Source organism: Theropithecus gelada, chromosome 11 (genome assembly GCF_003255815.1).
Source record: "Theropithecus gelada isolate Dixy chromosome 11, Tgel_1.0, whole genome shotgun sequence".
NCBI lineage: Eukaryota > Metazoa > Chordata > Mammalia > Primates > Cercopithecidae > Theropithecus > Theropithecus gelada.
In genome coordinates, this window is record NC_037679.1 from 22,843,127 (window position 1) to 22,864,755 (window position 21,629).

A 21,629-nucleotide genomic window follows, 5' to 3' on the forward strand; every position below is an offset into this window, starting at 1 on the left:
CGTGTCTCGAACAATGGTGCGGAGCGCCGGCGCGAGTCCCGCGCCCGCCCAGCGGCCGTAGAGGAAGTGGCCAGGCTCCCGGCGAGGTGGGCAGGGAGACGTCCCCCGCCACTCGCTCGCTGGAGTTTGCCTGCGTGTCCGGCCTCTCCAGCCCCGACCCCGGGGATTCCCTGGGATCACCGACGGAGCTCAATTCCGAGAGTATGGTGCCAGCGCCCGGGCTAATCTAGTCCTCTCTACTCGCTCCTTTTTCCCTCCTCCTCCTCCCTCTCCTCTCCCTCCTCCCTTCCCTCGGGTCGGCGCTGCCTCTGGATTCCCGGCGTGTGAGAGTACAACTCTGCCTCTCCAAGGAGAACTGGTTGTGACCACTGAACAGAACTTGCCCATTGAAAGCAAACCCAGAACAGCTGGATAATGTCCACCCCGAGCCGATTCAAGAAGGACAAAGAGATCATAGCCGAGTATGAAAGTCAGGTCAAAGGTAAGGATGGGAGCGGCTGCCTTGCTCCTTTTGTGTGCCTTCTTGTCATTGTGCTCGTGGAGTTGCGTTTCTAACTTGGTGTCTGCGTGGGAGGAAGGTGGTGAGGGGACAGCTGGAGCCCTGGCTGAGCCACCCGGGCTTCCTACAAGTCACTTAGTTCCCAGTTGCAATCCCAGTCCCGTCAAACCCACGGGAAGCTGGAAACCGGGTGACCTCCCTTCGCCAGCTGCCAGCCCGCATCTCCAATGGGGAGAGAACTGGCTTTAACTTAACCACCTTCAGCTGGGCAACTTCTATGGGAAGCAGACAGCAGAGATGCATCCTGTCCAGCTATTATTATCACCGTCATTATTCTTTTTAAATAGTATGATTGTCACTACGTAATTTTTTTACGGAATCATATTTGTAAAGTCTGTGAACCCCACGCGGTCTCCAGCCTCATTGAGTGCAGGCTATTTCAGGTATTTACACCGCTCACCTATTTACACCGCTCACAATTTATTAGGGCGAGTCCCCCTTTTATTAAATAGCTCCCTGAAAGCCTGGCAGTTAAACGAAGCAGTGACTAGTGGAATCTGACTCCTCCTTTATAATGGGCCAGAATTCATTGCCATCTTTCACATTCACATGGGAATATTGCTTTATCATTTGCTGGAAGCCACTTGCATGTAAAATGAAGGTTTGAATATTTGAGTAGTAGTTTCAATCGATTTGCATTGTCAACTAATGAAGGAAACCTAATTAAGGCTGATTAATTATTTTTACTTTCTATGCCTTGTGATTAAAAAAAATATATTTTCTCTCCAATACAAGTATTTTTTGCTGCTGAAGTGTTTTGTAAACATATGTTAGTTGAATTTTTTCCTCTTCTTTCCTGATGTCTCAGGAGTAGCTTTCCCGATTGAGACAATGGATGGAATGTTGGGATCGCCCGCTGTTCTTTGACACATTCAATGCAAAGTTCATAAAGATTGTTATGTACACACCTGTGTTTGTCTATGCACAGTCTTATGAAAGGGTTACGGAGAAAGGCATTACTGTACTTCCCTTGAGCAAGGGAGGAGCAGCCTGAGTGTTCTTTTGTGTGGTCAAGTTGTAAAAATGCCTGGAGTCCTGTGAGAGGACCTGGTGGAGAAATCCTGTATCATCCAGTGTGAATCGAGACCAACTCATTGTGGCCACAGCAGACACAATATGCAAGATAACTTAGGTTATCTTTAGGCTGACCCCTATAACGGAGTTAAGCTAAACATTGTTCAGTAGACACAGATTTTTGTCTGCTTGGAATTATGATAATTTGTACTTACAGGAACTTGTTTCATTGCTATGGAAGTTGTGTTAGCAGTTATTTTCTTAGAGCCAGGTAAACTTTCTAATGCGACTAACCTTTCTTTTTTCGGTGAGTCCAACATAGCCTAAAACCTTTCATTCCAAGGCAGTACTCTTGTTCACAACCACCATTTCTCTGTGCAGTTTTTCCACATGGCTCTTTGTGGCAGGTCTTCAAGGGGTGGCGGTCTGGTTTTTCTGCCGCCTGGAGCTCTAATTGGCAAATGCACTTCCAAATGTTGATTTCTTTATCTTTGCTGTAAGGTCACTTGCCAGTGATCAAATCCTTATTGGAAAATCAGCGAAATGGGATGTGTTGCAATGTGTCTGTCAAATTCAAACGGAAGAAAAATCATGAACGTGGTGAAAATCACATTTGGAACTAAGTCTCTCCCACAGCCAGTGACCTTCTCCCTATTTCCTTCAACACTTCTCCCTTCCACACACCCACAAGTCCCTAGGCTGCTTTAGGACTCTTCACTGTACCTGCCTGCCCTGTGTCCAGGCTTTACCTCCTCCTTCAGTAACCTACACATCCAGTATCTAACCTAGATCACTACATCCATACACAAAAGTGGGAATAAGGGAATATCACGGAGTCAGATCATATAAGCATTAAATGGCACAAATTCACCTGGTACTTCTAGGCAAATCAAGAAGAGAGTGGGAGAAAAATAACAGGCAAATAGTGCATGAGGCCAGCTGTCCAATGCAGGGAGAGTAGGCCCCTTAGTAAGGACAGCATGGGAGACAAGACTCTGGTTTTTCTCTACCCTCGCAGAGTGCTGTCTGTTATTTAAAGGTCTGTGTTTTGGGGCCAGATGCAGTGGTGCATGCCTGTAATCTCAGCATTTTGGGAGGCTGAGGCAGGCAGATCACTTGGGGTCAGGAGTTCGAGACCAGCCTGGCCAACATTTTGGTAGATAAACCACATCTCTACCAAAAATTACAAAAATTAGCTAGGTGTGGTGGCACACACCTGTGGTCCCAGTGTGCCTGTGGTTCCACTTGAACCCAGGAGGCAGAGGTTACAGTGAGCCGAGATCACATCACTGCACTCCAGCCTGGGTGACAGAATGAGACTCTGTCTAATAAATAAATAAATAAATAAATAAACAAAGGTATATGTATTTGGAACAACCTGCTTTTTAAATTACAGTCAGCAACTTTATCTGATGATAAAAAAAAAAAAAAAATTCTGTTCTGTTGCTGAAGAAAAACCTAGCTCTGTGGAACTCATTAAGACATAAGCCTAGGCCAGGCACGGTGGCTCAAGCCTGGGATCCCAGCACTTTGGGAGGCCAAGGTGGGCGGATCACTTGAGGTTGAGACCAGCCTGGCCAACATGGTGAAACCCTGTCTCTAGTAAAAATACAAAAATTAGCTGGATATGGTGGTGCATGCCTGTAATCTCAGCTACTCTGGAGACTGAGTCAGGAGAATTGCTTGAACCCAGGAGGCAGAAGTTACAGTGAGCTGAAATTGCACCACTGCACTCCAGACTGGCTGACAGAGCGAGACTCCGTCTCAAGAAGAACACAATTAATAAACATACATATTGGACTCTCTAGGTGACTTAGGTGTGTGGGTGATTTCAAGAGTCATTCTGATTATATGTATGTTTTTTGACGTTCTAACTTAGAACCTAACACCCTAGAATATTTTCCTCTCTTACTCTCTCCCATTTTCCCTAATAACAACTCTATTTATCTCGGAATTTTTGAGATAATGTTTTGACCTAAAGGAATGACTTCAGATATGGAATTTTTTTTATTTTTTATTTATATATATATATATGTATGTGTATGTGTGTATATATATCTAATATATATATATAGATATCTAAATAGGAGATATATATATACACATACACACATAAAATGGAGAATCACTCTGCCGCCCAAGCCAGAGTGCAGTGGCGTGATCTCGGCTCACTGCAACCTCCGCCTCCTGGGTTCAAGTGATTCTCCTGCCTTAGCCTCCGGAGTAGTTGGAATTACATGCACGCACCACCATGCCCAGCAAATTTTTGTATTTTTAGTAGAGATGGGATTTCGACACGTTGGCCAGGCTGGTCTCGAACTCCTGACCTCAGGTGATCTGCCCACCTCAGCATCCCAAAATGCTGAGATTATAGGCATGAGCCACTGCATCTGGCACAGATATGGAATTTCGCCATTGTGGCTGCCTGCACAGGTTTTGGGAACAGACTTCAAGGGGCTATTCTTAACTGTGAAAAGAACTATTCCTGGTGATAATTTGTAATTTTGTGTATAAGATCATAGATGTATCTAGTTGTATGTATAATTTTGGGCAAGTCACTTAGCCTCTCTCTGGGTTTTGGTTTTCTTATCTATAAGATAAGGAGTTGGAATTCTCTTCATCCTAAGTGTCTTTGTTTTTTTTTTTTCTTTTTGAGACACAGTCTCACTCTGTCACCCAAGCTGGAGTGCAGTGGCATGATCATGGCTCACTGCAACCTCCGCCTTCTGGGTTCAAGTCCAAGTTCAAGTGATTCTCGTGCCTCAGCCTCCCAAGTAGCTGGGACTACAGGTGCGCACCACCATGCCTGACTAATTTTTGTCATCCTAAGTGTCTTTGACTCTAATTGAAGATGTCATATCAGTTCATATTAATTGCTTCATAAAATTTTCAAGCTTTTAAAGTTTTCTCTTGGCTGCTCTGTTTTGGGGAGAATCATTTTTGCTTTCACTTTTATTTCATAAGTTCATGGACACTGTATAAATTGAGTTCTTGGAGAATCAAAATATAATACAATAAAGAATACAGAAAAAACAGTAATCAAAACCACATGCAGAGAAGTGTAGCACAGAATCGTAAGACAGAGAAGAATCTGGAATGATACAAGTGGTTAAACAATGGGTAGGTTTGAATCGGGGACAAAAGGGGACCCCAAGCAACAGTTTTAAAGAATGAATTGAGCATTTTATGCCTCTTGGTCAAATTCTCAAAGACTTAGAATTAAGAGAAATAAATCTCTTGTTCGAATAGGCCATTAAAAAGCAAGCATGTCTGGAAAAGTGTATGAAACCCAAATCAGTTGACTATGCTATTTGTTAGCATCTCTGGCAACTAGTATAGCAGTGGAAGGGATTGAATAATTGGCTAACTGAAGGTTTTGAGATTATCTATGGACTTTAGTGATCTATGTAATTCGTGTATTCCGCAGCAAAACTATTGTGGAGATACGCATATGGGAACGAAAAAGACTCAAAAAGACATGTTTTGTGAAGTGGAACTTATAGATGAAAGACTGTGTTTGTTTTTAATAATGTATGTTGCTAGTTGCTAAGAATTGACAGTTATTATTTGTAGCATTTTCCTAGAGATAGCACCATATTCATCTACATGCAAAATGTATAGGGAGTGCCAAGAAAATCTGTTGTTCTTTGACCACTCTGCAGCCTGACATACAAATAATACATTTTAGTAGCAGATGGAACATGAGGAAATGCCAATTTGATTTGGTATGGCCCTGCATCATGCCATGGTGCAACTGTGTCTGCATCTTACGTTCTTTCTTCTAACATAGAATTGGAAGTGACAGCAATTTAAGTTATGAATTAAAACTTTATAGCTGGGAGGGACCTGTAACATTTTTTTCTCCAACCCAGTCATTACATGATGCAGGGAGGCTTAACGATAGAGTTACACAATTAACAGTGACATACCTGGGACCAGAACCCAGGTTATCTTCTTTTCAGTAGTGAGAATTCACTTTTAGATTCCTCACAAAGTAGATATCTAAATAGGAGATAGAACAGTTACCTATTTAGACTTTGCATTCATTGAAGGAGTCATTGTTGGACCTAAGAGAGTGTAGAAACCGTCGTCTGTGAACAGGAGTTAATTACATTGATTAACTCTAACCAAGTTGTTTTTTTCACCAGGACCATTTCAAGAGACCACAATACCCAGGCAGCAGCTTCACATGGTGGCTTTTAAGGTCTAGAAAAACAACATGGTTAATATGTACAAATGTGATTTGCTTGATGTTTTGCTGAAGCTAATTGCAGCTACTGCAACAAGGCCTTTACAGTGCCCTGAAAACCCGATTAGTTTCATGAACTTCAGAATATATTAAGGGATAGTTTTAGAGAAAATTTTGAGCAAAGCATGACCTTCTGAAACACATGAGGGCTGGATTATAATACAGGATAGTAAATCTCAGCTCTGACAATCTAGATTGGTTTGTTTACTCCTGTGCTATGTTGACCAGTTTAGGAGTCAGACAACTTCAAGTCTGTTCTAGGTTTTAGAGTCTTTGTAAATTGGCCAGACAATTTCTTTTTTTTTTTTTTTTTCTTCAAGACAGGGTCTCACTTTGTCACCCAGGCTAGAGTGCAGTGGGTGAACAAGGCTCACTGCAGCCTTGACCTCCTGGGGTCAAGCGATTCTTCTGCCTCAGCACTCCAAGTAGATGGGACTGTAGGTACACACCACCATACCTGGCTTTTTTTTTTTTTGTAAAGATAGGGTTTCGCCATGTTGCCCAGACTGGTCTCAAACTCCTGAACTCCTGCGTCAGCGTCCCAAAGTGCTGGGATTATGGGCATGAGCCACCGTGCCTGGCCAAGGAGAGACAGTTTAAAAATTTTTATTCATGCTACCTATTTTTACTTCAATTCAAACAACAAGATAAAGAAAAGGGAATAAATTGTTTGTCTAATTAGTCTGTTTATGCTTTAGCAGTTTGAAGGCAGAAATTTGGATTAGAGGCTGGGCATGGTAGCTCATGCCTGTAATCAATCCTAGTACTTTGGGAGGCCGAGGTGGGTGGATTGCTTGAGCCCAGGAGTTTGAGACCAGCCTGGGTAACATGGTGAAGCCTCGTCTCTACTAAAAACACAAAAATTAGCCGGGTGTGGTGGCATGCATCTATAATCCCAGCTACTCTGGAGGCTGAGGCACGAGAATCGCTTGAACCTAGGAGGCGGAGGTTGCAGTGAGCTGAGATTGTGCCACTGCACTCCAGCCTGGGCGACAGAGCGAGACTCCATCTCGAAAAAAAAGAAGTTTGGATTAGAGACAGTTATGTACAGGTATTTTTGTCAGCTCAGAACTACTTTCTAATTTATTGACAGCATTATTTACTCTCCCCTGTTGACGTGTTAGACGGGGAAGAAACAGAACGTGGTGTTTAAAACCAGGAATTCTGGGCCAAGCACGGTGGCTCACACCTGCAATCTCAGCACTTTGGGAGGCACAGATGGAAGGATCACTTGAGACCAGGAGTTTGAGACCAGCCTGGTCAACATGGCGAGACACCATCTCTAATTTTTTAAAAATAAATAATAAAAAAAAGCAGGAACTTTGGTGTTAGCAGTCTAGCCTTGTCACTGATTAGTTGTGTGACCTCTAAGAGTGAATTTCTTCATCTGTAAAATAGGGAAAATCGTAGTATTTACCTTGTTGTCTTTTTAAATTTTCTTTCTTTTTCTTTTTTTTGAGACCAAGTCTTGCTCTGTCACCCAGGCTGGAGTGCAGTTGTGTGACTCTCAGATTCAAGTGATCCTCCTACCTCAGCCTCCCAAGCAGCTAGGATTACAGGCATGCTCCACCATGCCCAGCTAATGTTTTTGTATTTTTAGGAGAGACAGAGTTTTACTATGTTGGCCAGGCTGGTCTCGAACTCCTGACCTCAAGTGATCCACCCACCTCAGCTTCCCCAAGTGCTGGGATTACAGGCGTGAGCCACTGCACCTGGCCTCCTTTTTGTCTTTGTGAGATTGCAGTGAGGAAAACATTTATCACAGGCTTGGCACATAATAGTCAATAAATGTTAGTAATTGTTATCTGTTCAATGCTGGTTTTCTTTCCATCTGCTGTTTTTTTTTTTTTTTTTTTTGAGGCAGGGTCTCACTCCGTTGCGCAGGCTGGAGCACAGTGACCCAATCTTGGCTCAGCTCACTGCAGCCTCGCCCTCCCCAGGCTCAGGTGATCCTGCCACCTCAGCCTCCGGTGTAGCTGGGACTATAGGCACCTGCCATCATGCCTGGATGATTTTTGTATTTTTTGTAGAGACGGGTTTTGGCCATGTTGCCCAGGCTGGTTTCAAACTCCTAAGCTCAAGTGATCTGCCTGCGTGAACCTTGGGCCTTGCAAAGTGCTGAGATTACAGGCATGAGCCACCTTGCCCAGCCTGTTGTTCTTTCTGCTGTATCTTGTTGCATTCTGATTTAGATAAGTTTTTTGAAATTCAAATATGTAATCGCTAGTCTTTTTACCAGAATGAATTCCAAAGTGGACTCATCTTGAATTATCCTAAGAGAGTACCATGTGCTTTTAGAATGGAGTGAGTTTCATGGTGGAATTTAAAAGGGAAATAGAATAGACAAAGCATACAGATTCCCAGCTCATTATAAGCTGGATTTTATATTTTGTCATTATTTTTCATCCAAGTGCAAGTAACAAAGGCTAACAGCACATTTCCTGGCTCTGGGCTGCCATGTATTTAAGAATAACTTTTGTTTTAAATTGTCTCTACCTCTGTTCAGTGATGCTGTATGGAAAATGAGAACCATAGTTCAGTCAGTGGATTTTACTTACCTGGGGGTGAAAAAGATTCTTATGACATCAGATAAAGTCACTGACTTAATCTCATAGTCTTGAGAAAAGTATTTTCTTTTAAAATCAATGTAGGAATGAAAATTTCACTTATGACTGCTAATTTGCTTCTGTTTCACTAGAAAGCACTTTGATATTAGAAATCATTGTCTATCTCCCACACCCTTTAATGTACAGGGCTCATTAAACATTTATTACGTGAGAAGAGGAATAATTTGGAATCATAATTCCTTTATACTGCAAATAAAAATGGTGATCATTCAGAATTGTCTAGGATGTCCAAACAAGTATTACCACACATTTTTTTTCTTTTTTTTTTGAGATGGAGTTTCACTCTTGTTGCCCAGGCTGGAGTGCAATGGCACGATCTCAGCTCACTGCAACCTCTACTTCCTGGGTTCAAGCGATTCTCCTGCCTTAGACTCATGAGTAGCTGGGAATATGGGTGCCCACCACCACACCTGGCTAATTTTTTGTATTTTTAGGAGAGACGGGGTTTCACCATGTTGGCCAGGCTGGTCTCGAACTCCTGAGGTCAGGTGATCCACCCACCTCGGCCTCCCAAAGTACTGGTATTACAGGTGTGAGCCACTGTGCCCGGCCTATTACCACAAAATTTTAAGTTGAATTCAAATGGTTTATAATTTCTTTAGAAAGTCATACAGCTGGAAACATTCTAAATGTCCAACAGTGGGGAATGGTTAAGTTCCATTGGTAAATTGTTAACTAACTTTATACATGCAATGTTATGCAGTCTTTACCACTGGTTTTTGAAGAACATGTTATGATATGGTTAATTGTTTTATAATAATTGAAGAAAGACTGTAAAATGGAAAGTGAAATAATAATTAAAGATAGTCATAACCAGAGCTAACAGTTTTGAGCACCCACGGTGAGCCAGTCACCATTGCTTTGCGTGGGCACCCTGAGGGATACGCTGAATTGTGTATGTGCAAAACAAGCTATAATGCACGGGAGGAGGAATTTCTGCTTAACTTTCCTGTTTAGTATAGTTAGTACTTTCTGTGTCTTTGAGCCACTGTATACCTGGCCTTTGGTAAATTTTCAGGCCAAATGCAGGAATCTGACTTTCAACTCTAGCCTCCTTGAGTAGAGGAGTGGGTAAGGTAAATCCAAGCAAAGCTTAGCCTCTGGATCAAACCTCTGGTAAAATCAGATTTGTCCATAGGACAACCAGATTTCTCGTTTGTTTACAACTCATTGATATACTTTGGTTTTTCCTTGCTTTGAGCTTAGTTAGCTTGTGTGTTTGGGAGAGCAAACTTGCTTGTTTATTTGCTGGCTTGCTTTGTGAAATATACATACAAACAGGTACAGAAAATGATTATTTACAGTTTAAAGAATAATAGCTTTGAACACCTCGGTACTAGCCACCCAGGTTAAGAAACAGAACATTACCAGTGCCTTAGAAACCCCCAAGGATTGTCCCTTTCCTAGCAAATCTCCCTTCATTCCCACTGCCACTCAACAATTCTGGATATAGTATTAATCATTCCCTTGTTTTCTGTAAAGCTTTACTATCGTTTTGTAGCTTTCTCTATAGTTTTGATTAGGATGCATTCATATATCAAGAATATAGGGCCATTCGAACACTTTCTGAATTTTTAACATGATGAATTGGTATACATTTTTAAAATTGGAGTAGTAGTGTTTTGGCATGTATAACAAATCTTTATCTTTTAAAGATACATGCTGAGTAATAATGGATGAAATTAGGACTTCCGGGATTTTCTCAAAAATAATCTTGGGGAGGGAAGAAATAGGTAGGGATACAGATAAAATGCCATGAATTGATAATCAGTGGGTGCATGAGGTTAATTATATTATTCTCTTTGTTTTTGCATATGCTTGAAATTTTCCCTAATAAAAAATAAATAATATGTATTCTTATGACTTCAATTTTATACTCAATATTATTATGTTAAGATTAATCTACATTAATGTATGTGACTATAATTTCACTGCCACACTGTGTGCTTTCTCTGGTGCATAATATTCCAGGGCATAAAAAATACTACAAGCTATTGATTCATTCTATATGACATTTGAATTATAGTTTTTTTTGCTCTCATGAATAATAATAGTGTATAAAATGCTGTAGGTGTCTCCTGGTGTACAAGAAGAGTTTCTCTAGGTGTACTTGCTGGGTCATGGGGAATGTGCATGTTCAACTTTACCAGGTAATGTCAAGCCTTTCTCTTATTAGAAGGGCAGGAGAGTTCACAGCCTGAAAAACACATAGCATTGAGCAATGTATTAGTTAAGGTAGAGGCTAAGATATTATAAAGAGAACTCCCCTAAACAGTAACTTTAAAACAGAGAGATTTTTTTCTTTCTCGGGTAACAGACTGGATATGTCCAATCCAGGCCACCAGGATATCTTTGCCCCATTATTAAGGTTTCTTCCATCTTGTGGTTCTGCCATCACCTAGATAAATGAACTTGCCTACTCTTCGAAACCAGGTTTTAAGTATTTCAGTGTTTTGACTTACAGGAAGGAAAATCAGCCTTAAGGAGCACATGTCCAAGGTTTTCAAACCCAGCCCTTAGTAGTACATATACTTTCCACTTATTTAACCAGCATGGCCACATCTTGCTGCAAGGGAAGCTGGGAAATGTAGTCTTTCTGGATGGCCGTGTTTCTAATTATAACTTGATGGTCACAGCATGAAAGAACAGATTTTGGTAGACAAGCAGCAGTCACCATGAAGTTCTTTTTTTTTTTTTTTTTTGGAGGGGAGAGTCTCACTCTATCAGCTAGGCTACGGTGCAGTGGCGCCATCTTTGCGGCTCACTGCAGCCTCCACCTCCCAGGTTCAGGTGATTCTCGTGCGTTAGCTTCCCAAGTAGCTGGGACTACAGGCGTGCACCACCACCCCGGGCTAGTTTTTGTATGTTTTAGTAGAGATGGGGTTTCACTATGTTGCCCAGGCTGGTCTTGAACTCCTGGGCTCTCAAGTGATCGCCTGCCTCGGCCTTCTAAAGTGCTGGGATTACAGGCGTGAGCCACTGTGCCTGGCCAGAATGATTTTCTCTTTTTATTTTTAATTTTTGTAGGTACGTAATAGTTCTGTATATCTTACTGATTTTTGAGTTTTGTTTTGTTTTAGTATGTTCGTGTTGTTAATCTCCTGCCAGTTGTATCTGTTGCAAATACCTGCTCCCAGTCTGTAGCTTGTGTTTTCATTTTTAAAAAGATCCTCTAGTCTGGGCGTGGTGGCTCATGCCTGTAATCCCAGCATATTGGGAGGCCACCTGAGGTCAGGAGTTTGAGATCAGCCTGGCCAACCTAGTGACACACCATCTCTACTAAAAATACAAAAATTAGCTGGGCATGGTGGCGGGTGCTGGTATTCCCAGCTACTTGGGAGGCTGAGGCAGGACAATCATCTGAACCCAGGAGGCAGAGGTGAGCCAAGATCGCACCATTGCCCTCCAGCCTGGGTAACAAGAGCGAAACTCTATCTCTAAATAATAAATAGAATAAATAAATAAATAAATAAAAAGATCCTCTTAATAAATAGAAGTTGTTCATTTTTAATTTGTTCACATGTATCAATTATTTATATTTGGTGTTTAAATAATCCTTCCCCACTCTAAAGTCAGGAAGATATCTGTCTGTGTCATCTTCTAAATGCTTTAAAATTTTGCTTTCAGCATATATTTTTAATTCATCTGAAGTTTATTTTTTATATTTTGTGAGCTAGGGATTTTTTTAAAGTTCTTTTCATATAAGTGACCTTTTTTGGGGTTCCATTTACTAATAATCTTTTTAAAGAAATGATATGCTAGCTGCTTCTGTTTTGATGAAAGTTTCACATATATAGAACTGTATTTTTGGACACTCTGTCATGTTCCGTTGATTAATTTATTCTTGCACCAATAGCATAGTCACACTATCTTAACTACTATAGCTTTGTAATAAGTCTTTATGTCTGGTAAGCTAAATCTCCCCTCTTTCTTCTTTTTTCAGAAGTATCTTCTGATCATGCTCCTTTCTCTTTCAAATAAATTTTAGAATCAGTTTGCCTTCCATTGAAAACACATTGCCATTTTCATTGAAATTGCATGAAATTATAAATCAATTAGGGAAGAATTGGCATGTATATATTAGTTCTTCCTAGCTGTGAATATGAGTATTCCTTCACTTATTTAGTTGTTTTAAAATATCTTTGTGTAAAGTTTTATATTTTTGATGTTTTTGGTTAGATTTATATCAGGATGCTATTTTTATGACTAATGTTCATGAGATCTCTTTCAAGATTGTTTTCTAGTTTCTATTATGCAGAAATGCAATTTATTTATTTATTTATTTATTTTTGAGACGGAGTTTCACTTGCCCAGGCTGGAGTGCACTGGTGCAATCTCGGCTCACTGCAACCTCCGCCTCCCAGGTTCAAGCGATTCTCTTGCCTCAGCCTCCCAAGTAGCTGGGATTACAGGCATGCTCCACCATGCCTGGCTAATTTTGTATTTTTAGTAGAGACAGGATTTCTCCATGTTGGCGAGGCTGGTCTCAAACTCCCATCCTCAGATGATCTGCCTGCCTTGGCCTCCCAAAGTGCTGGGATTACAGGTGTGAGCCACCGTGCCTGGTCTGCAATTTACTCTTTTTTTTTTTTTTTGAGATGAAGTCTTGCTCTGTCACCCAGGCTGGAGTGCAGTGGCATGATCTCGGCTCACTGCAACCTCTGCCTCCCATGTTTAAGCAATTCTCCTGCCTCAGCCTCCAAAGTAGCTGGTATTACAGGAGTGCACCACCATACCTGGCAATTTTTTTTCTATTTTTAGTAAAGACAGGGTTTCACCATGTTGGCCAGGCTGATCTCAAACTCCTGATATCAAGTGATCCTCCAGCCTTGGCCTCCCAAAGTACTGGGATTATAGGCATGAGCCACTGTGCCTGGCCGCAATTTACTTTTACATAGCCACTTTGCTAGCCTGTTATTTCAAAGAATTTGTTCCCTTTTTTGGTAAAAAAAAACACTCATTATTTATAAATAAAGATGATTTTATTTTTTCATTTATAAGCTCTATGGATTTATTTTTCTTGCATTTTTGTCTTAGGCAGAATTTCCAGTACAGAATTACTGAAAGTGCCAACCTTGGCATTCTTGTTTTCCATTGAGAAAGGAATGCTTTCAAGCCTCTCCTCACTTGAAGAATGATGGTTGTTTTCAGTTTATTGTAGATACTCTTTAATAGGTAAAGTGCAAATCTTTTGTATTCTTTGTTTACTTGAGTTTTAATCATTAATAGGTGGTTGCATGTTATCTTCTTTTTTTTTTTTGAATCTGTTGATACTATGCTTTTTCTTCTTTACTCTGTTAATGTGATGAGTAATATTTATAGATTTCCTAGTATTTAACTTTCTTTGCTTTAAGGCTATCTTCGTTGTATTTTGTGTGTGGTGTGTATGTATGTATGTGTGTGTGTGTCTGTCTGTCTGTCTGTGTACACCGTTGGATTCCGTTTGCTAATATCTAGTATTTTTGTCTTTAAATTCTTGGGGAAAAAACAGACCTATGGTTTTCCTTTTTAATAATGTCCTTGTCTCATTTCCTATCTGTGTTTTTTTTGGAGGGGGGTTGGGGAGATGGGGCTTCACTTTGTTGCCCAGGCTGGTCTTGAACTCCTGGACTCAGAGAATTCCTGGGCTCAAACAGTCCTCTTGCTTCGGCCTTTCAAAGTGCTGGGATTACAGGCATAGAGCCACCATGCCTGGCCACGAATCTAAGTTACACTAGCCTCACAGAGTGAGTGGGAGAGTATTGCTTCTCTATTTTGTGGAAGAGTTTGAAACTTTGAAATATTTCTTTCATAGAAAGTTGAGTAGAACTGTTTATCTGGGTCTAATTAGTTTCCTTGTGTGAAGAACTTTTTAATTGCTAATCAGTAGTTAATCATTTTCTTTATTAGTTATAAGATTATTTATGCTGTGTATTTCTTCTCATGTCAGTTTTGATAAATTATACTTTTGTTTTTTTGAGATGGAGTTTCACTCTGGTTGCCAGGCTGGAGTGCAGTGGCGCAATCTGCTCACTGCAACCTCCGCCTCCTGGATTCAAGCGATTCTCCTGCCTCAGCCTCCCAAGTAGCTGGGATTACAGGTGCCCAATACCATGCCCAGCTAATTTTTGTATTTTTAGTAGAGACGGGGTTTTGCCATGTGCTGGGCTGGTCTGGAACTTCCAACCTCAGGTGATCTGCCCGCCTTGGCCTCCTAAAGTGCTGGGATTACAGGCGTGAGCCACTGTGCCCGGCCAATAAATGATATTTTTCTAGAAATGTATTCGTTCTGTATAAGATATAAAATGTATTGAAATAGTATTGATGATAGTATTCTCTTATTTTAAAAACATAGGCTGATCTGTATTGAATTTAAAATATATTATTTTAAAACATTTATTTTTGCCTTTTCTTGCTAAATCTTAAAGTAGTTTGTCTTTTTTTTTTTTTTTTTTTGGTGAGATGAGGTCTTACCCTATCATCCAGGCTAAAGTTCAATGGCTCATTGCAACCGCCACCTCCCAGTTCAAGTGATTCTGGTGCCTCACCTTCCCAAGTAGCTGGGATTACAGGTACGCACCACCACGCCTGGCTCTTGGCTAATTTTTGTATAATTAGTAGAGATGGGATTTCGCCATGTTGACCAGACTGGTCTTGAACTCGTGGCCTCAAATAATCCACTCACCTCAGCCTCCGAAAGTATGGGATTATAGGTGTGAACCTCTGCACCTGGCTAGTTTATCTGTTTCTGTTAGTTTTTCTTCTCTGTTTTGTGAATTTCTGCTCTTATCTTTACTATCATCATTTTTATTTTCATTTAATTTATTGTCCTTTACCTATTTTCTTAAGTTGAACACATAGCTCATTCTTTTTTTTTAATCCTTATTTTATAATATAAGCATTTAAGGTAATCCAGTTATTTTCTATAATATAAATGCTATTACTAATGTAAGTATTTAGAATGTAAGCCTCTTTTAAAATGTAACATTTCTAACATAAACACCTTTTCCTCTTTTTAACATCAGCATTAAATGGAATACAATTCCTTTTCTAATATAATCATTCTTTCTAATATCACTATTTCTTCTTTTTTTTTTTTTTTTTTTTTGAGACGGAGTCTGGCGCTGTCGCCCAGGCTGGAGTGCAGTGGCCGGATCTCAGCTCACTGCAAGCTCCGCCTCCCGGCTTCACGCCATTCTCCGGCCTCAGCCTCCCGAGTAGCTGGGACTACAGGCGCTGCCACCTCGCCCGGCTATTTTTTGTATTTCTTAGTAGAGACAGGGTTTCACCGTGTTAGCCAGGATGGTCTCGATCTCCTGACCTCGTGATCCGCCCATCTCGGCCTCCCAAAGTGCTGGGATTACAGGCTTGAGCCACCGCGCCCGGCCAGAGCCACCGCGCCCGGCCTATTTCTTCTAATGTAAGCATTATCCTGAAGAAAGGCATCGTTTCTTCCCTAAGTAATATTCATTATAATTCTCCTTAAAGTACCACCTTTGCTGCATCTCACTAGTTTTGATATGTAAAGAATTATGTTCTAAAAATGTTTTCTTCTTCATAATAATTTCTTCTTTGACTCATGAAATACATGTGTGTATATATATGGTATTTCCTTTTATTTTTCTTAGATGGGGTCTAACTGTGTTGCCCAGGCTAGAGTGCAATGGCGTGATCTTGGTTCCCTGCAACTTCCACCTCCTGGGCTCAAGCAATCCTCCCACCTCAGCCTCCTGAGTAGGTTGCTGGGACCACAAGCATGCACCACCACACCTGGCTAATTTTTTGTATTTTTCGTAGAGACGGGGTTTCACCATGTTGCTCAGGCTTGTCTTGAACTCCTGAGCTCAAGCAATTTGCCTGCCTTGGACTCCCAAAGTGCTGGGGTTATAGGTGTGAGCCTCCGTGCCCAGCCTGTTATTTACATTTTTTAAGCAGATACTTAAGACTATTTTATTTTTTCCTCTTAATAGAATTACATTATGAAGTGAGAGTAATAGTGTTTGAAATTAGTTGGAGGTTGTTTCCTCTTTTTCTGTTTTTTGCAGGAGTTCATGTTAGATTGGAATTATCTGACTCTTAAATGTTTAGTAGAACTCATCTGCCAAGTAATCTGGGTCTCACATTTTCATCAAGGAGAAGAAAATCTCATTGTGTTCAAATTTTCTGATTAACTGACATAAAATTGCTTACAGCATCCTTTTATCGTCTTAATCTCTGCATTATTTTCAGTTAGACCTCTTTTCTATTAATAACAAATGTCTGTGTATATCTTCTCTCTTTTTTCATTGATTGAGAAGTATAAGATAAACATAAGAAGTATGTTTATTAGTCTTTTCAAATAACTAGGTTTTTGCTTTATTGATTTACCGTATTGTATTTTCTGTTTCATTGGTTTATCCTCTCTGTTATACTCTTTCTTTATTTCTCTGTCCCTCTCTCTCTTTTTTTTTTTTTTTTTTTAAAGAGAAAGGGTCTTGCTTTGTTGCCCAGGCTGGAGTGCAATGCTTTTCACAGGTTGTGATCATTGTACACTATAGCCTGGAACTCCTGGGCTCAAGTAATACTCTCACTTCAGCCTCCTGAGTAACTGGGAGTGCAGGCGCAGACCGCCAAGCCTGGCCCTTTTACTTTTTCCCTGGGTCTTTATTTGCTGAACTTTTTTAAAGTTTGTATTTATTTTCTCAGTTATTATTTTTCTTTTCCAATATAAAAATAAGAGGTTATAAAATTTCCTCTAAGTACTGCTTTACCTGCATTCTGTAATTTTTCTTTTTTTTAAATAGAGACAGGGTTTCACTATGTTACCCAGGCTGGTCTTGAACTCCTGAGCTCAAGCAATCTGCCCAGGTCAGCCTCACAAAGGGCTGGGATTGTAGGCATATATATATATATATATTTTTTTTTTTTTTTTTTTTTTTTTGAGACAAAGTCTTGCTTTGTTGCCCAGGCTGGAGTGCAGTGATGCATTCTCAGCTCACTGCAACCTCTGCCTCCCAGGTTCAAGCGATTCTCGTACCTCAACCTCTGCATTAGCTAGGATTGTAGGCACCCACCACCATACCCACCAATTTTAGTATTTTTGGTAGAGACAAAGTTGCACCATGTTAGCCAGGCTGGTGTTGAACTCCTGACCTCAAGTGATCCACCTGCCTCTGCCTCCCAAAGTGCTAGGATTACAGGCATGAACCACTGCACCCAGTCAGGCATAAATTTTTATATGTAGTGTTTTTATCTTTCAGCTCTATTTTCTAATTTCCATGATTAATGATCTGTTTAAAAATATGTTTTAGGCCAGGAGTGGTGGCTTATTCCTGTAATCCCAGCACTTTGGGAGACTGAGAGGGGTTGAATTGCTTGAGTCCAGGAATTTGAAACCAGTCTGGGCAACATAGTGAGACACTGTCTCTATAAAAAATTAAAAAATTGGCGGGGTGCGGTGGCTCACGTCTGTAATCTCAGCACTTTGGGAGGATGAGGTGGCTGGATCACCTGGGGTCAGGAGTTCGAGACTGGCCGACATGGTAAACCCCGTCTCTACTAATAATACAAAAATTAGCCAGGTGTGGTGTCGCATGCCTGTAATCCCAGTTACTCAGGAGGCTGAGGCAGGAGAACTGCTTGAACCCAGGAGGAGGAAGTTGCAGTGAACCGAGATCGTGCCACTGCACTCCAGCCTGGGTGACGAGTGAAACTCCGTCTCAAAAAAAAAATTTAAAAATTAGATGGCCATGATGGTAGGTGCCTGTAGTCCCAGCTACTCAGGAGGGTGGTAAGGTGGGAGGATTGCTTGAGCCCAGGCAGCTGAAGCTGCAGTGAGCCGTGATTGCGCCAATGCACTCCAGCCTGGGAGGCAGAGTGAGACCTTTTCTCCACACACACAGAAAAAGTTTTAAAATTTCCAAATATATACAGTAATTTAAATTATCTTTTTGTTTCTCATTTCTAAATTAATTGCATTATCATCATAGAACATGGTCAAATTTTTTTAAAAAATTTTATTCCAGGTTTGATGTTAACACAGTTATGGTCTAATTTTACAGATATTTTGAAGTCTAATTTTTCTTGACCATGCTGTTTTAGATTATAAACCTCCATCTCCCTGGCCCATCCTATCTACCTTCCTGCGTTATGTCTCTCCAGAGCACTTACTGTCATTGGATCCATTTTATACTGATTTTATCTTGCTATGGGACCCTTAAAGTTCTTTACTTATGTGAAAGCTCAGTGATGTGGTTAAAAGTACATTTTAAAAATCCAGCATTATTTTATTTTTATTTTTTTTTTGAGACGGAATCATCCAGGCTTGAGTGCAGTGGCACGATCTTGGCTTACTGTAACCTCTGCAACTTCCGCCTCCCAGGTTCTAGCGATTCTCATGCTTCAGCCTCAGAGTAGCTGGGATTACAGGTGAGCGCCACCATGCCCGGCTAATTTTTGTATTTTTAGTAGAGATGGGGTTTCACCATATTGGCCAGGCTGGTCTCGAACCCCTGACATAAGGTGATCCACCCGCCTCAGCCTCCCAAAGTGCTCAGATTATAGGCATAAGCCACCACGCTGGGCCCAAATCCAGCATTTTAATTTCAACCAGAAGGGTCATATGGGGTGTATCTATATTTACTATACTACAGGAAGTCAAAATCTAATATTCAGTTGTATTTTTTTAGCTCATGAATAATTAGAACTATTTAAATTTATCCAGTATTTATTTTAGTATAGTTCAAGTTACTGTGGGAAGAGTAAGTCTTTGTTTTTTTTCATAAAGAGAATTCCATGGCTCAGGTCCTTGCTATCTCGAATGACGTTTATAGTCCAAGAGCTGCACACTGAGGAGGATACACGTACAGGAGAGCAAAAAAATGTTGCACAAACGCTTTAGAGTTCCTCATATATAGGTTTGTGTCTGCATATGGAAGAATCCAGGATATATGGAAATGTGGGGGAAAATGTGTGGTGAGGATCAGTGAAAGGCTCTGATATGGGCAGAAGATGAACACATAAGAATTTTTCTGAACAATCTGAGATGGTGTTGGGAAATCTCTGGGGTCTTGGTATTGCCGTTAGACAGTGTGGTCTTTCATTGCAGTGTGCAGATGGCAACATTCCTTGTAGAGCTGCTTCTACCAGTTTATCCCTTGTGATTCTTTCCTACTCCAAGGCTGGCTGTAGAGACCTATGACACTAGGCTCTGTGGGGGAGGTGCCACCCTGCAGGCTTTTTGGTGTCACAGCCAACTTGGCACAAGAAGAGCATTTACAAAGGTTCCAGCAGTTCTTAAAGCATTCGATGTCACAGTTCCTGGACTGTCATTTCTGACTCCCTGCTCAGTTGGTCTGTGGAAGACATATGGACTTTTGCCCTTCGCTTGTATTATTCTGAAGGTGCGGCTTATGCAAACAGCTCCCTCTCACAGACCTCTAGCAATTAAGATAGAACAATGGTGTCTGCTTATCTTAAGTCAGACCTTTTTCACTTCTGAAGATACCCACATTTTAGTTTGGCCGTGAAATTAGCATGATTTCACCAGTGGAATTCAGCTTTGGAACAGTATTTACCAAGGAGAAGGAGTAGGAAGACATCCGTTCGCTCATCTTGTTTTACATGTGTAATGGCACTGTGTGTTGTCTTTTGATGTCTTCTCAATGCCGTTCACAAAGTTTTCTTTGAAAGTGATGGCTTTATCCTTCCGCTCATATTGATTACCACAGTTCGAGTACCATTCAGTCAAATTATAATCCTCAAGCACCAGGGGAAATTCCAGAAGTCAGTGAACAAGAGGTTGGATCATTGCTGCAGGACTGAGTTCTGCCCATTCCCCGCTGGTAGAGGAGAGGTAGGGAAAAAGAGCACCTTTTTAGAAACTTGCACTAGAAAAGGCAAGAACTGTTTTCTTTGGCTGACCCCAGGGCTTGATTAATTTGCTCACCATTTCTTTGGCTGTGAAAAGTTTTCACTTTTATTTACATCATGACAGACAGTGGAAACATTGCTTGATAATGTTTCGGCACAGAAAGCTGGTAGGTTTTGAGAATTTAGAAGAGAAAATTTGTTAGTTTTTGTGTTCCTTAGAAAAGAGTTTTCTGAGTACAGTATTACAAAAAAGAAATGAATGCCTTTTCAAATGGTTGCTCTTTTTTTTTTTTTTTTTTTTTGAGACAGTGTCTTACCTTATCGCCCAGGCTGGAGTGTGGTGGCATGATCTAGGTTCACTGCAACCTCCGCTTCCTGGGTTCAAGGAATTCTCATGCCTCAGCCTCCCGAGTAGCTGGGATGACAGGCATGTGCTGCCATGCCTGCCTAATTTTGTGTCTTTAGTAGAGACGGGGTTTCACCGTGTTGGCCAAGCTGGTCTCGAACTCCTAGCCTTAAGTGATCTGCCTGCCTTGGCCTCCCAAAGTGCTGGGATTATAGGCGTAAGCCACCGTGCCCGACCACAGTTGCTCCATTTTTTACTGAACTTCTGTTGCACTTGTATTGACAGTGTTTATGGGAACTCTCAAATGTGTCACCAAAAATCTATATTTGAAAGATTTCCAGACTGTATTATTCTAGAGCTAAGAGTTTTAATTATACACATCTATCTGTATTGTTAAAAGAAAAAGTTTAAACAAATTAAATTTAACAGTGTTTAATTGAGCAAAGAACAATTTGTGATTTGGGCTGCCTCCCAAGCCAGAGTAATAAGCTCAGAGACTCCAGTGCAGCCACATGGTGGAAGAAGATTTATGGACAGAAAAGGGAAAGTGATGTATAGAAAACGGAAGTGAGGTACAGAAACAGGTGGATTGGTTACAGCTTGGCATTTGCCTTATTTGAATACAGTTTGAACCCCTGGCCACCTTTAATTGGCCAAAATTTGGTGATTAGCACAAGAGTAGGTTATAGTCTGTTTATATTTCCAGTAAAGTTTCAGTTTTCTATGTCCAGAGAAACCTTTACGCTAAACTTAAAATATATGAGAAGGCAGCTTTAGGTTAAACTTAATGTAACAATATTCTCCAAATACCTAATCTATGAATAAGTATCTTCTTTGAAGACGGGAACTGTACTTCAGGTTCTTTTCTGTTTAGCATCTAATTCCAAGATTTCTTCCAGCAATCTTGGAATTACGTTGTAAAATAATGTACAGAAAGCCTTGTGCACTGTGAAACAAAAATTTTATTATAATTGTGGTTATTCATCTTTTGGATATTTCACAGTC

General features: G+C 40.7%; 1 protein-coding gene across 2 annotated transcripts in view; it reads left to right on the plus strand.

The window, feature by feature from the left end:
• The first annotated feature begins 350 nt into the window (after positions 1-350).
• Positions 351-21,629, plus strand: part of SRGAP1 (SLIT-ROBO Rho GTPase activating protein 1) — a 312,702-nt gene continuing 291,423 nt past the window's right edge. For both annotated transcript variants that reach the window (XM_025402923.1, XM_025402924.1), the window contains exon 1: positions 351-481. In XM_025402923.1, the coding sequence (XP_025258708.1) occupies positions 415-481 (67 nt within the window). In that variant the 5' untranslated portion in view covers positions 351-414. The remainder of the gene's footprint in view (positions 482-21,629) is intronic.